The sequence below is a fragment of the Acomys russatus genome, chromosome 29 (assembly GCF_903995435.1).
Source record: "Acomys russatus chromosome 29, mAcoRus1.1, whole genome shotgun sequence".
NCBI classification, from domain to species: Eukaryota; Metazoa; Chordata; class Mammalia; order Rodentia; family Muridae; genus Acomys; species Acomys russatus.
The window spans coordinates 10511128-10526675 of NC_067165.1; the positions used below are offsets into that span (position 1 = coordinate 10511128).

General features: G+C 41.2%; 2 protein-coding genes across 2 annotated transcripts in view; one reads left to right on the top strand and one right to left on the bottom strand.

Moving 5' to 3' along the window:
- Positions 1–15548, bottom strand: part of LOC127211316 (selection and upkeep of intraepithelial T-cells protein 10-like) — a 101036-nt gene that overhangs the window by 36085 nt on the left and 49403 nt on the right. The window contains exon 2 of the mRNA XM_051171136.1: positions 301–386. The gene's annotated coding sequence lies outside the window, so the exon portion shown is untranslated. The remainder of the gene's footprint in view (positions 1–300; positions 387–15548) is intronic.
- Positions 2696–3605, top strand: LOC127211935 (complement component 1 Q subcomponent-binding protein, mitochondrial-like). Its single transcript, XM_051172031.1, is given in 2 exon segments — positions 2696–2826; positions 2828–3605. Coding segments are annotated over 2 exon segments (909 nt in total).

Genomic DNA, 15548 nt, shown 5'->3' on the forward strand with positions numbered 1-15548 from the left:
CTGAAGAAGAACAAGCATCCGTGGGTCCTTTTCATTAGTGCTGTAACAACGTAAAGAAGGTAAGGCAACCATTGTTCTAAAACTGCCTTTGTCAGCATCCGTTTGCCTAGGAACTAACTGCGAAATCCAAAGTAGTGATCTTTGTGAACTTTCCCAAGACTGGCCATTAGCAAACTTCTCTTGTTGAACAGTATACATTAGGAGCCAATGTAGTAGGAAAATTAGGATTATACACATTTTACAGACTAGACCCTATGACTAGCCACCAGCACACCATAGGAAAAGTGTTAGATTACTCACCCAAATGTGATTTAATCAATGCAAATTGTCAGCAAGTCCTTGCTCCCTCCGTGTGCTCAGAAATGCTACCATAGAAGCCAAAGTTGCTGTGTGACAAGAAAGAAGGGCAGAACTAAGTTAACAGCCAGCTCATTCACAGTGCACAGTTCAGATTAGCAAACTGGAGCCAAGCCAGGGCAAGTCAGCACTAGACGCAGAGAGCTTTTATGAGAGGCAGTCTCTAGCAGCTTGAGTCCTGAAGGAAGGAAATCCCCTCACTTAAGATTGCAGAAAACCAATTTGATTTTTCTTTCAGCTTTATTGAATTATAATTGGTAAACAAAAACTGTCTATTTAAGGCATGCAAATTAGTTTTTTTGACATATAAATCCTGAATTGCCACAATCAGGTTTATTTGCATATGATTATCTCACATATGACCTTTTTTGTGATAAGTCCTCATGAGAAGTACCTACTAGGCACACTTAAGACAGCATGTAAACTGTAGCTACCTGGTATATTACATCTATAAAACTTACTTATCATGCACAGCCAAAATGTTGATTAGTTATTACCTCACTTCTTCCTTTTCCTAGTTCATTGAAAACATGACAAACACTTTTCTACTCTATAATGTTTATATATTTGAGCATTTTACTTTGCTTGTGTGAGATTTGTCTTTCTATGTATGGTGCTCACATCACGTCAGATACACTAGATTCTACATATGGAACTATGGGATGGTCCTGAGTCTTTGGTGGCCAGGGGTGAGTGTTATGGTGTGGATATGAAATGTTCCTCACAGATTCATGTATTGAACACATGATGACAAAGTGATGGCTCTATTTTGGAAACCTCTAGAAACTTTAGGCCCTGAAGGAAATGTATACTGGAGCTTCTTATCCGTGACTCCTTCCTGTCCCACTGCTTCCCAGTCAAGGGGAAATAAAAAAGGTCCTTCACCACAGGCTGTCGCCATGATGTTCAGTTTTACAATGGCCCAGAAACAGAGACTGGAAACCACTGCCTGACTTCTCAGAAACTATAAGCTAAAATAAAATTTTCTTCATTAATCTACTCAATTAAGTACTTTGTTAATAGCAATAAAATGTAGCCAGGGATAATTAAAGGCAAGAGGTGGGATATACTTCTTCTCAGGATAAAAAAAATTAAAACTAAGTCATTATTTTAATAGATTCAGAAATAAGTATTTGACAAAATTCAGGCATTTATTAATGAGTGGAAAAATTACACAAGGAATTTATCATGAATGTCATATGCAAAGTTATTGTTTTGCTTTGTCTCTCACACAAAAAGGAAAGATTGCCTTGGGGATAGGAGGTTCGTAGGCCCAGTCATCACTGTTTCCTGAAATACATTCATCCTTTAGTTTCCATATGGTATTGGTCCTACGACCCTCACGTCTACTCACAGACAACCCAAATTTCTTTTACAAAAGAAATACACTGCTTGCATCTAACCTATTGAAATCTTTCCAGTGCTTTAATTTATCCTTAGATTAGTTGTGATATCCAATAAAATGTAAATTTATAAAACAGTTGCTATACACTATTGTGAGCATTAATGTAGTCCTCGTGTTACCTTCCTCAAAAAATAGATTGTCACAAAAAAAAGAAAAGAAAAGAAAAGAATGGTCCCATTCTAACCTGTGCTGCCACCTTTTGTCTTCTACAGACAAGAAAACAAGATTAGTACATAGTCAGTGCAGGCACAACAGCTTCATAATAACTTTTAGCTAAATGCTGTGCACACCTACAGATGCACACCTGCAGAACCCACAGGTTTAAAGAGGTACATTTATTTATGGGGTTAAAACAGTTCTTAGATCACAGGTAAAGAGAAGGATATACTCAGAGAAGGGGCAAACTCTGACTCCCCATCCATTATAGTAAAAAGAGTGGAGAAATTAGCAATTTCCAGGATGAGGATGTAACTTCTTATCAGCATTGAGGATGGGTAGCTTACCTTACCAGCAGGCACTCACAAGACTCACACTTAGATATTATCTCAGCTCACAATGCAGGCATACCCAAACTGAGGACTTATTTATTTGCCCATTTGCGGTGTGGACAAATATCTTGCTCATGCTCCTCAAGAACCTCTAAGCAGTAATTATTTCAGAGACTTCTAATACACACATCTTCAAACTCTAAGCCCCAGCCCGAAATGACCAGAACCCTGGAGGGACTGAGGCCAATTCAGCTTTGTTATTATTTTAAAAAGCACAAGAATAGTTAAGTTTTTAATGTCTTCTGAAACAGAATAGCTTTACAAGAAACTACATAGTAAAACTTTCAAGTACAACATTATGATCAAAGATTGATATTTTGTTTAAGATTTCAGATCAAGGTGTCTTGGCCGGGTCGTCCTTCCCTCCACACGCGTCCGCCCCGCTATGCTACCTCAGCTGCGCTGCATGCTCCACGCCCTGGGCATGCGTCGCCAAGGGCTTTCGAGCTGCCATCTAGGCCCACCGCTTCGGCAGCTACTACAGCCAGTGCCCAGACCATGCCTCGGTCTACTCAACTGGCTCAGTGCAGCGCTCTGGCCTCCTGCAGCTCCCGGTGACCTGCACGTGCGGCTGTGGCTCTCTGCACACCGAAGGAAACAAAGCCTTTGTAGAGCTTTTGACTGATGAAATTAAGGAAGGGAAGAAAATCCAGAAGCATAAGTCCATTCCCAAGATGTCTGGAGACTGGGAGCTGGAAGTGAATGGGACAGAGGCTAAATTATTGCCCAAAGTTGGTGGAGAAAAGATCGCTGTCACTTTCAGCATTAACAACAGCATCCCTCCAACGTTTTATGGCGAGGAGGAGCCCTCACAAGGGCAGAGGGCTGAAGAACAGGAGCCGGAACTGACATCAACTTCCAATTTTGTGGTTGAAGTGTCCAAGAGTGATGGCAAGAAGACCCTGGTGCTGGACTGTCATTATCCTGAGGATGAGATCGGACAGGAAGAAGAAGCCAAGAGTGACATTTTCTATATCAAGGAACTTAGCTTCCAGAGCCTTGGTGACTCTGAATGGAGGGACACTAACTACACACTCAACACGGATTCCCTGGACTGGGCCTTGTGTGACCACCTAGTGGATTTTCTTGCGGACCGTAGGGTGGACAACACTTTTGCAGGTGAGTTGGTAGAGCTCAGCACAGCCATAGACCACCAGGAATACATCACTTTCCTTGAGGACCTCAAACGCTTTGTCAAGAGCCAAATAGAACCGTCAGAGACAGGAGGCCTGAGTTCAAATGGCAGGCTTTGGCCAGTGAACAAAAGCTACCTAGACATGAGAATTATGCTTTGAAATGGCTGCCATCCTAATATCACGGGAGGAACAAAGCAAGCTTAACAGTTTATTGCTGTTACACTTCCATTTGCTATTCATTTGGGGTTTTTCTTCCTATACAAATCTATTATTTGTAGAGTTTTGTATAACATAATGATGGAAAATAAAATTGATTTTGCCTTCTCAAAAAAAAAAAAAGATTTCAGATTACTATCACAGTTTCTACTGATGACAACTGGGGCTAAGTTATAGCTTGTCAGCAGTTTGCTTTGATGTGCATATAAATGGTGATTGATTGGTGAGAGCCAGATGGAATTCTTCACTCTTTTTTCTCATTCATCTTACTTGACTAATCATCCTGTGACCATCTCAAAGTCAATTTCTGTTAGAACAAACATGCTCATCACCTGGAATTTTAAACAAATTCTCAGTAATTTGAGCAGGGACTGAATCTCCATAACAGTTGGCTTTTGATAAATCATTCCCATATACTCTGAGAAATACACCCAATGGTATCACACAGCACAATGCCGTTTCCCTTTTGGATGGTGCTATGGTTTGGCTACAGTATAAGTGTAGCCCATAAAAGTCTGTGTGCCGGAGGTTGATGAGGCAATAGAATCGTATGAGTTGGAGCATGGTACAAGATAATTAGGTCATTCAGAGTGCCACCCACAGAAAGGTTTAATTCCCATGGAAGCGAATTGTTATGAAAAGCAAGCTGGCCTCATCCCAGTCTCACCACTTGCACGCTCACAATTCTTTCTTTCATGGCAATGACATGCATCATGGAACCTGTGCCAGAGCAGAACACTCCATTCCAGGGTAGAACAGATAGGGATGCAGGTTGCTGACTTATAATTCCCAGCCTCCAAAACTGCAAATTAAATAAACTCCTTTGTTAAATACGCAGATTCACTCATGTATTCTGCTATAGCTACAGGAGATAGACTAGGAAAGACAGAAAAAACACAGTAGTATATCAATAGTCCACTAGTATTGGGGGAATTTTTCTTCTCCTGGCAATAGCAGAGTTTTTCATACATAAGCCATCTCTCTACCTGAAATATACAAAGTGGTTTGGTGGTAAGTAATGTTTTGAGAAGCATGCACCACTCTTAAAATAACAAGTTGGAAACTAGTGCTGTAGCAATGGACAGCCAAAGAGGCCACTCACATGAAAGTTTCAGGGCTTGGGTGTGTCCTCCGGCCATTTAAGTCTCATATAATTATACAGTAATTGTACTGAATAGGATCATTATGATAACAATAACGCCTGTGGATAGACACATGATGAGTTAATGAATAGGTAGAGCTACGGCACAAAAATTTCAGAGAGTCCCTTAATCCCGGAGATGCTTTATAGAAGCAGCCAGAGTTTCTGAGACCTCACTGACGGGCAGACCGACTGATCTTGTCATGATTCCATTTCACAAAGTGATGGGCAGACTGTGTGTTGAATACTTGTCCTATTGCTGTAGTGAAAATCTTACAAAAGGCAACTAAAAGAAGGAAGGATTTTTTTAATTTTTTTATTAATTTATTCTTGTTACATCTCAATATTTATCCCATCCCTTGTTTCCTCCCATTCTTCCCTCCCTCCCATTTTCCCCTTATTCCCCTCCCCTATGACTGTTCCTGAGGGGGATTACCTCCCCCTGTATATGCTCATAGGGTATCAAGTCTCTTCTTGGTAACCTGTTGTCCTTGCTCTGAGTGCCACAGGTCTCCCCCTCTAGGGGACATGGTCAAATGTGAGGCATCAGAGTACGTGAGAAAGTTATATTCCACTCTCCACTCAACTGTGGAGAATGTTCTGTCCATTGGCTAGATCTGGGTAGGGGTTTAAAATTTACCGCCTGTATTGTCCTTGCCTGGTGCCTTAGTTTGAGTGGGACCCCTGGGCCCAAATCTGCCTATCATAATGTTCTACTTGTAGGTTTCTAGGACCCTCTGGATCCTTCTACTTTGCTATTCGAAGGAAGGATTTTAATTTAGCTCCTGGTTAGATACAGCCCGCCGCGGTGGGAAGACGTGGCAGTGGGAGTGCACAGGTGTCTTAGTCTCCTCACCTTCACACATCTTAGAGGAGGAAGCAGAGATATGGTGGGTTATAAAGCAGCCTTACCTAGCAAGCTCACCTCCTCCCAACTCAGCTGCTACCAGCTGAGAACTAAGTAATTCCAATGCAAGGGTCTGGAGGGGTGTTTTACATAATACAGCTGAAACAAGGATTCATCGATTTTTAAAAACTGCAACAATCCCAACATAAACAGAAAAAAAAAATTATCTTTTGATTTAAAGAAAGACAATACTTGAGTATTGCATAAGAGAAAGGTTATCCAAAGAGAAAGGAGAAAGTGGTCATAGATCACTTGGACAGGTGATTCCCCTGTAAGACGTAACAATACAGATGGGCAGTATTGTTGATAGAAAGGAAGCAAATTTCCATTCTGTAGGTTTCTACTTAGCATCCTAGCTTACAAAGACTTTGGAACTTGGAACCAATTATAGTAGAATAGACATCCAGACATCAACTGCGAGGCCAGACAGAGGATAATTTCAGAACAAGAATTATAGTCAGAACCAATAACAGGCATGCAGAATTCTAAGCATGGTCACAGAAAGCATTAGAACTAATGACATCTGGACATCAACCCGGCTCCATAAATAAAGGTGCTTGCCATCAAACCTGAAAACCTGAGTTCACTCCCAGGGTCCTGCAGTTTAGAAGAAGAGAACAAACTTCTGCAGGTCATCCTCATGCCTCCACATGCATGGCCACATATGTACGTACACACACACACACACACACACACACACACACACACACACACACATGCTCACACAAATAAATAATCAAATAAATCATTATTTAAAAATTTTAGAACTAAGAAATAAATGACTTTTAGAAAAATAAAAATATATATATATATAGAAAAATTGATGGCATTGCCAACCTTTCCCTCTATTGAAGTAGCCTAAAATCATAGAACTAGTTAACAATGTCTAGCTGCACCCACTCCCATCTGCTCCCAGAGGAAGACTCTCTGATGACGACTGGGGAAGGTGCTGATCTGTGAATATAGAAGACTATCATTAGAAACCATTTCATCATTTTTTGGCCGTAGAATCATCCTAAAATCATAGAACTCATAAAAATTAATCTTAAATGAATTAATCATGAATTAATCTTAAACTTGGGGGAAATAAGCTCTAAGAGGGAGTAATGACATGCAAAGTGACATGGTAAAGTTTCGCAAGTCACACCTAAACACTGTGGCATTTGCACGATTTGATGTCACCTTGGGGCTGTGGAGTAGGAGGACAGACTGCAAACTCTCTTGAAGCACTAGGAACTATCTGACCTCTGCCTCCTCTGTTCTCTGATCCCCTTCACATGGCAGCAATGTCATGAGCCAAAATCAAGATCTCAAGGATAGCAGGAATGGGGGCTGGAGTGATGGGTCAGTAGTTACCTGAACTAGCTGCTCTGGGAGAGACTGGAAGTTCAAGTCCCAGCACCCCAGTTCACAACCACTTCTAACACCAGCTCCCAGGGGCTTTAGTGTCCACACATACCAAAAAAAAAAAAAAGAAGAAGAAGAAGAAAAAAGATAGTTTTTAATTAAGTTAAAGAGATATTGGGTATGATTAGGAAAGTTCATACTTGGAGTTAAAATCCAAACTTTCATAATAATAAGTTTGAAGCTAATCTTTTCCCCAGGAATCAGGGAGAATGTGGTTTACTGCTGAGCACAAAGCAGAATGCAAATAGCCATATTCCAGGCTAATCTTAGGTTATGGAGCACTGGTAGTTTGAGAATTCTTGAAAGATTATAAATTAGAATCTTGGAACATAAAATAAACATAATATTTACAACAGCTTCAGATATGACAGCTAAATATTACAGGATGATACATGAAACTACTGAATATTGAAATGCCTATCTGTGCTTTAGACATTTCGTCTTCCTCAGTGTCCTTCATGAAGTGTTCTGAACCCTAACTGGTTCTGTATTAGGAGATGTATAAAAACCTTCAAATCTCTGCAAGGTACAGGAAGAGAAACCTGGACGCCGACCCAACCACCAAACTCTTGGCCTACATTCTGTCCCTACAATCAGTCCTGCCTGCAAGATGCACTGGGGCAGTGGTGGTGCAGCACTTATGCGAGTGACCAAACATTGTCTGATTTAACTTAATCTCCATGCCACATGAGGAAGCCCAATCAGTACTTACACTACCTGGAAATCAGGAACCAGAAACTGAATAGCCTAGAGATCTAGGGTAGAACCAAACACTCCTTGCCAAAAAAGTAGTAGTGCTAGTACATAGCAGTAGTAGTTCCTAATGATATTCTACTATGCCCATAGATCAGCACCTTGTCTAATTATCATCAGTGAGCCTCTACCAGCACAGATGGCAATGGGTGCAAGATCATCAACACTAGACATGAAAGAGAGAGAAGGAGAGAGAGAGAGAGAGAGAGAGAGAGAGAGAGAGAGAGAGAGAGACAGAGACAGAGACAGAGACAGAGAGAGACAGAGACAGAGACAGAGAGAATCTAACTTCCTCTCCTTGGAGCTCCAGGAACCCCCACAGAAGAAGGGAAGGAAAAAAAATGTAGTCAGAAAGGATGGAAGACACCAAAACATTGCCAATGGAGCCAACTAATGAAGGTTCATATGGCTCACAGAGACTGAAGAAGCAGGACTCATATGGGCTCACAGAGGCTGAAGAGCAAGCGTGGAGTCTGCGTGGATACACACCAAGTTCTCTACATATATCTTACGGCTAGTAGGTTGGTGCTTTTGCTGGGCTCCTAGCAGTCAGAGCAGGAGTATCTCCGACTCTTTTGCCTTCTGCTGGGTCTCTTTTCCTCCTTTTGGGTTACCTTGTCCAGCCTCAATAGGAGGGCTTCCCAATTGTCCTTTTGTATCTTGTTTTGTCATGTTTGGTGGTTGTCTCCTGGAGGCCTGCTTTTTTCTGAAGGGACATGGAGGACAGCAAATATGGGGGAGAGGGAAGATGAGGAGAGGTTGGGAAGAGTGGAGGGAGGAGAAACTGTAGCTAGAATGTATTGTATGAAAGAAGAACCTATTTTCAATTTTAAAAAGTACCCAGGTCACTCCCGACTTCAGACCTACATATGCGCATTCCAACTGTTTAGTTTCCACATCAACTCAAAAGCATACCACAGGGATAATAAGTTTTCCATAAGAAATTAAACATACTAAGCACTCTGAGTGCTTTACTAAAGACTTGAGGTGCATCGAGAAAGTCACATGATCCAAGCATGATGGCACATGCCTATAATTCCAGCACTCAGGGGAGCCTGAGGAAGGAGGATCATGAATTCAAGGCCGCAGGGTTACAGCGTAAAAGCCTATCCATAAAGAAAAGTCAAGTAGCTCTAAGACACAAAATGATACAACTTTTATTTGAAATGTTCATACTGGCATATAGTGTATTTAAGTCAAATCTGCTCCATTCCCTCTCCTGCAACTCCTGTCCTAATCCCCCAAAACCACTCTTTCTTCCAACTTCATGTGCTCTTATTTTAAATGCACACTGAGTTATCTTAATGCGGCCTGTATGTGTGTGAGTATAGGGCCATCTGGTGGAGAGTGGACAAACTCTTAGGGGCAATATCTAGGAAGAAAATCAAATGTAATCAGCTCTTTTCTCTTCTTCTTTTCCAACTCTGTCCTATACAACAAAAAACATTGTATTTTTCCCACCTTTCTCAGAACTCTTGACACTGATTGATACTGAAATTACACCTCTTCTGTACTTGACTTTCTCTAGATCATTCAGAAAAGTAGTTTCCAATAATATCATCTAAGACAGGACGATGCACTTGTTCACAACCAGCAAAAGAGAAAAATATTAATTATTCTTTTCTAGGAGTGTACCATATAATCTATACACAATTTGAGCTGAATTGTACTATATTGACTCATGCAAAAATCCTGTAATTTGATAAAGAGAGCCAATTCCTGGGTGAAAAGTCAATTTTAACAGAGACAATGAATCACACAAGCTTTCCCAAGTATATCTGAATCTCCAAAATATATGACAGTGACATTCAAAATTATTTCTGGAAGAAAAAGCCTCCAAGACCCTTCTCTCTACCTAAAATGTCTACTTAGGAAGGTGTTTACATCATTGTAGTGACAATAATGGGAAATTAAAGGCACAAAAGCAGTCAGCTCCAGACAGTTCATAACAAGCATAGGGAGGGTGCAAAAGCCAAGCAAGGGACTCCCCAAAACCTTGAGAAAGCTTGCCTCATGAAAGAAGAATAAGAAATGTAGATAGAATTTGATCTAGGCTGTGGTCCTGCTGTATATGCCTGTATGTGCTATAAATGTGAGGTCTCTATGATCAATATATATTCTTATCATGTTGTGTCACCATGAAGTCTTTCATGCGTACTAATGCTTTTGTCTTACAATCTATTTTGTCTGATATTAAAATTAAAGTGTTAGTTTTCTCATGTCTATAGTGTGTGTCTGTGCATGTGTGTGTGTGTGTGTGTGTGTGTGTGTCAGTGTCAGTGTGTATGTGTCCGTGTGTATATCTGTGTCTACATGTACTTTGTGTGTGTTTGTGTCTGTGTCTGAGTCTGTGTCTATGACTATGTCTATGTCTGTACGTGTAGTGTTAGGATCAAATCACAAGCATTTTGCATCCTAGATAAATTCTATATCATTCTGCTACACCCCCAATGTTTACTTTTTTGAGATAAGATCTCACTATGCAGCTCGAGCTAGTCTTAAACTGGTGATGTTCCTACTTTGGCTGCCTGGGTGGTAAGATCCCACGGATGCATATCCATGTGCTCCAGGGACTATACTCAGCCATCGTTTGACTTCTTACTAAATTTGTAGATTACAATGAGAGTATGTCTCATATACGTGAGATTTTTAACTTGCTTTTAACCAGCCTTAGGGAAGTCATAGGGAAGAGGTTGGCCTGCTTGTTTCTAAACCTGGGGAAGTAGATGCAGAAAGAAGACAGGTAGAAAAAAAATCATTCCAACTGAGGAATGGAGAAAAAAATTGATATAAGACAGTGCACATGATACATGATGGACAGTCATTAAATGTTAGGAACATAGCCAGAGACTGGAGTGACAAGAAATTAACAATAATGGGCTTATATACTAAACACAGAATGTGAACTGAAAGGGCCTTGAAAAATACTAGGTGTTAAAAGAAAAGAGCTTTTAACTATATATGATATACCCTAACTTAGTCAACTAAATTGTTTTAATAGGACAGCTTTGCTGTTTCCATTTTAGGGTTTATAAGCAATGCTGTTATGAAAAATGCACACACATAATTCTGCCCACAGCAAAAAATTTCCTTAGGCAAAATTCCTGGATTTCTTGAATTCCTGGCAAACACAGTAAGATCTCCAGGCTTAGATAATGAACAATCATTCACTTTCAATAAGAACACATTACATAAATTCTAACTTCAGATTTGCCTATGATGAAGTACGCCAGCTTCAGGTTTGCATCTGTGGGCAGGTATCCAGGTTTGTGTTTCAGAGCTCATCAGCTTGGCAGAACCAGGTCTGCCACTACTCAAAAGTGGCTCATATCTGTTATTACTAGTAGGGAGTGTGATGCATATTACTGCACACTGACAGCTTTAAATGGAGCAATAGAAATTTACATTTCAGCAGATATGAAGTGAAGCAGTTATTAATCAAGTGCACAAAGTTTTGAAGTTATTCTAGTATTTTCTTTTTGACACCTTGCATAGGTTGATACCAAATAGCTGCCTCTTCTGTCTTCACCTTGATTTATGCTCTCGGGCTTTTGGGTGTCTCTCTGTAACCAAAAAAGATTAAAATCACTTTATAAGAGGTTTAGAATACTGATTTAATCTTTGGGAAAGCAAGAAACGCAATAAAATTCCAATGCAATAGCTCAAAATCTAATTCTGAGTCAGGTTGATTATCAGAAAAACGCCCTCTCTCAATGGGCAAAAATAGTACAGGCATCTCTTTTTGGATGGTTCAATGCGCGGAGTCTTTTTAGTACAACCTCCTAACTGATATGCAGTAGCTAGACTTTAGATGGACACAGTAATATTTACTCCATGGTATACAGACTTGACAAGAAGTTATACTCCCTAAATTGATCTTTTCTTGTCAAACACTGATGTGAAGTCCTCAGGCAGTGGCCAATTGGCAGTGAGGTCTGATGGTTGCCCTGAAGGTCTCAATACACTGAACAGGTTCACGTGTACCCTGCCACTTCCACCACAGATCAGCTCCAAATGATCAGCAGATAACCTTGGAGCTGCTAATCAGGTTTATTTTTTTCCTTCACCAAGAACATGGATTTACTGCTGCAAAATGACACATAGATGAGACAGGGGTCTGACCCAAAGCAACAGAAAGCAAGGTGTTAAACGGAGAACTAGGGACAAGAAATAAAGAAGACAAAAGCAGTAGGTGGGACCAAGAGATCTTGCATAAGCTGATTACTCATGCCAAGCAAAATTGTTAATAAGTACAGCAACTTATACATTATTAGCAAAGAGTAAATGGCCAAGGTCAACAGAAAGCTAAATAGACAATGTTGGAAAAAAAAAAAAACACACAAGCTATCTCAGACACAGGTGCCTAAGGTCTGACAACCACAGCCCAAGGGCAAGAGTCAGGTATCCAAAAGCTCCAACACTAACTTTTTTGGAGTCACTGACTCCAGCCCTTTTAAATCTACTCCTGGACAAGGACACATAACTAAAGTTCCCTTTGTTCTTTAATCAGGACCTCTGAGAAAGTCATAGATTGGTCTGGCCCCACACAGGCAGTTTTATAAAGTATACAGATCTATATCTTAACTAATTTCACAGTGTTTTAAGCATTTTATACCTGAAATTCCATGACAAAAGAGCATTAGTATACCCAAAAGTGTAATCAAGAAGATAAAAGCTTTTTCATGGTACGAAAAATAATTTCAGAAATGTAAGATGTCTTTTTCAGTGTGGTAACATAAGCCCCTTCCTTAGCATGTACTCTTGTGTAATACCTGTCCCTTGAGTTTCTTGAACTCTCAACTTCCTTTTAATCAGCTATTCTCTTCTGTAGTGAATTATGAAATAGGTTCCCTTCCCTCTTGCTTACACATGCACTCTCTGTCTTGTTGATATTCATGAAACAAGTGATCATGTTGGAAAGGTGTGACAGAAACCCTTGACTGTGTTGAGAATTACACATCTGGAAATGATGACATCTCCAGTTCATGAGGACTCTGCCTGGGTAACCGAAATTCTCTCAATATGTCCACAACATGATGGTTTTATTTAGAGGTGGTGAAAGGGAGCAGGTAGAAGAGTGTCCTTGGGGGCTACGTTTTATCTTGAACCCTTCCTCCATCTCTCTGTCTGTCCACCATAATGTGAACTGCTATGTTGCTCATGCCCCGACTGACATAATGGACTGGCATTTGGAAACCACAAAATAAGTAATCCATTATTTACATTGTTTATGTTAGATATTTTGGTCACAACAATAGCAAGTCTAACAAAAGTTATATAAGTAATTGAATGGGGGTTCCAGCCAACAGTTGGGACAGACAGTGTTAGCCCAACAAGGAGAAACATAGTTGCATCCTGTCAATAATTATGAAAAGTGATTTTGGAAGCAAATACACTCTATCAAACGTGTTGATGAGATTTTTCATCCTAGATTACCTTGATTACATTCTTTCTGTAATTTATTATAATCTATTCAGATTACATCCAGATTGCTATCCCCTCACTTGTATCTTCCTGTTCTTACCCTCCCTCCCTCTTCCACCCTATCCCCCTCCCACTAGGCCTCTGACAGAAGGGAACCTCCTCCCACACCACATGACCACAGCCTATCAGGCCTCATCCAAATAGCCTGATTCCCCTTCCTCTCTATGCCCTTTAGGCCACCCCACCATGAAGTGATCAAATTGGGGACATCAGAGCTCATGTCAGAGGCAGTCCCCGCTCTTGACACAACCATGAAGAATGAGCTGTCCTTTGGCTACATCTGAACAGGGTTCTGGGTTTACTGCATGCACTCTCCTTGGTTGGTGCAACAGTTTGTGCAGGCCCCCAGGGTCCAGACCCTCTTGTCTTGATGGTTTCCTTGTGGAGATCATGAACTTGAAATTTGCAGGCAAACGGATAGAACTAGAAGCAACACACAGAAAGACATGCACGGTATAAACTTACTTCGAAATGGATATTAGCCGAGCATAGAAGTCCTCTGAGAGACTCCACCCAGAAGAAGGATCAAGACAGATGCTTAGACTTGCTGTTGGACTCTGGGTGGAATGCTGAGTGGTATGGAAGAAGGGGAGATGTAAGGACTCATTTACAATCTTATGAGAGAACTTGAAACAAACAAACACTATAAAAGACATGACCCTGGCAGTAGGGGTTAAAGAGCCTGAAGTCACCACGTCCTGTAGCCAGGTGGGACTTCCAGTAGAGGGAGGAGGACACCAACCCACCATAAAACCTTCAAGCCAGTGTAGGGGTAAAGATTGAGCAGAAACTAAGGAAATGGCAAACCAGTGGCTGGCCTAACTTGAGACCCACTCTATGAGAGAGCCAATCCCTGACACTATTAATGATACTCTGCTATGCTTTCAGACAGAAGTCTAGCATAACTGTCTTATGAGAGGTTTCGTCCAGCATCTGATGGAAACAGATCTAGAGCCCCACAGCCAATCAATAGGCTGGGCCCGGGGAAGTTTTGTGGAAGAGTAGAAGGAAGGATTGAGGGAGTCAGAGTGGTCAAAGACACAACAGGAAGACCTACATAGTCAACTAATCTGAGCATATGGGGCACACAGAAACTGAACCACCAACCAAACAGTATGCATGGACTGGACCTGGATCCACTACACATATGTAGCAGATGTGCAGCCTAGTCAACATGTGGGCCTCCTAACAATGGGAGAGCATGGGCTGTCTCTGACTCTGTAGCCTGCCACTGGATTTCTTTCCCCTAGCTGGGCTGCCTTGTCTAGACTCAGTGGAGGAGGATACACTTCTTCCTGATGTGACTTGGGGTGCAAGGATGGGTTGATACCCTTTGGGGGCTTCCCCTTCTCTGAGAAGAAGGAGAAGAGGGAATGGAGCATGGGTAATGTGAGGTGGGCCTAGGAGGAGAGAAGGGATTGGCTACAATAGGAATATAAAGTGAATATGTTTTTAAAAAGAAAAGTTGGAAAAGAAAAAAAAAAGAAGGTGAAAATCAATGATCTGCTGTGTTTCATTGAAATCTGTTGTAACCTCTCTTTTTTAATCTATAATTTTATTAATTTGGGTAGGTCTTCTCTCTCTTTTACTTGGATAGTTTAACTTTCCAAGAACTGAAGAAGTCTGGTTAAATATGTCTAGCCAACTCCATGACAAGCTTCAGTTTCTTGTTATCTTGGACCAGGCCTGAGCCTCCATTCCTCAGAAATGAGCTCAGTGGTTACTGGAAATACCACAGGAAATGGACAGCCAATCAGAGACGGCCAGGACACCTGGCCTGGAGAAGATAAGGTTGCTTAGATACCATTTTGAAGATCCCCTAATTCCTGACTAGAGTCATGTAGTCTCCTTAGTTACTGGCCAGCCTCAATTGAGGTCATGTAGCCACAGTAGAAACTCCCCTCATATTTCCCTCAGGGTCCTTGCCATTTTGTTTGAGTAGTAGACTCTAGCATGCTGGAATAAAGGCTCTTTGCTTTTGTATTCGACTTTGGATTCCTGGTGGTCCTTGGGGGTCTGATGATCTGGGCACAACAGAACCAACTCGTTGTATGATTGATTTCTTCCTGGGTCTTGATCTCATCATGGAGGGTCTGCATAGTCCCAATGTGAGACCCACACAGTCCTGCAAAAACTGTTAGGGCTGAAGACACCAAGGAAACACCCTGCTCCCCAATTGGCTTCCCCAGAAGAT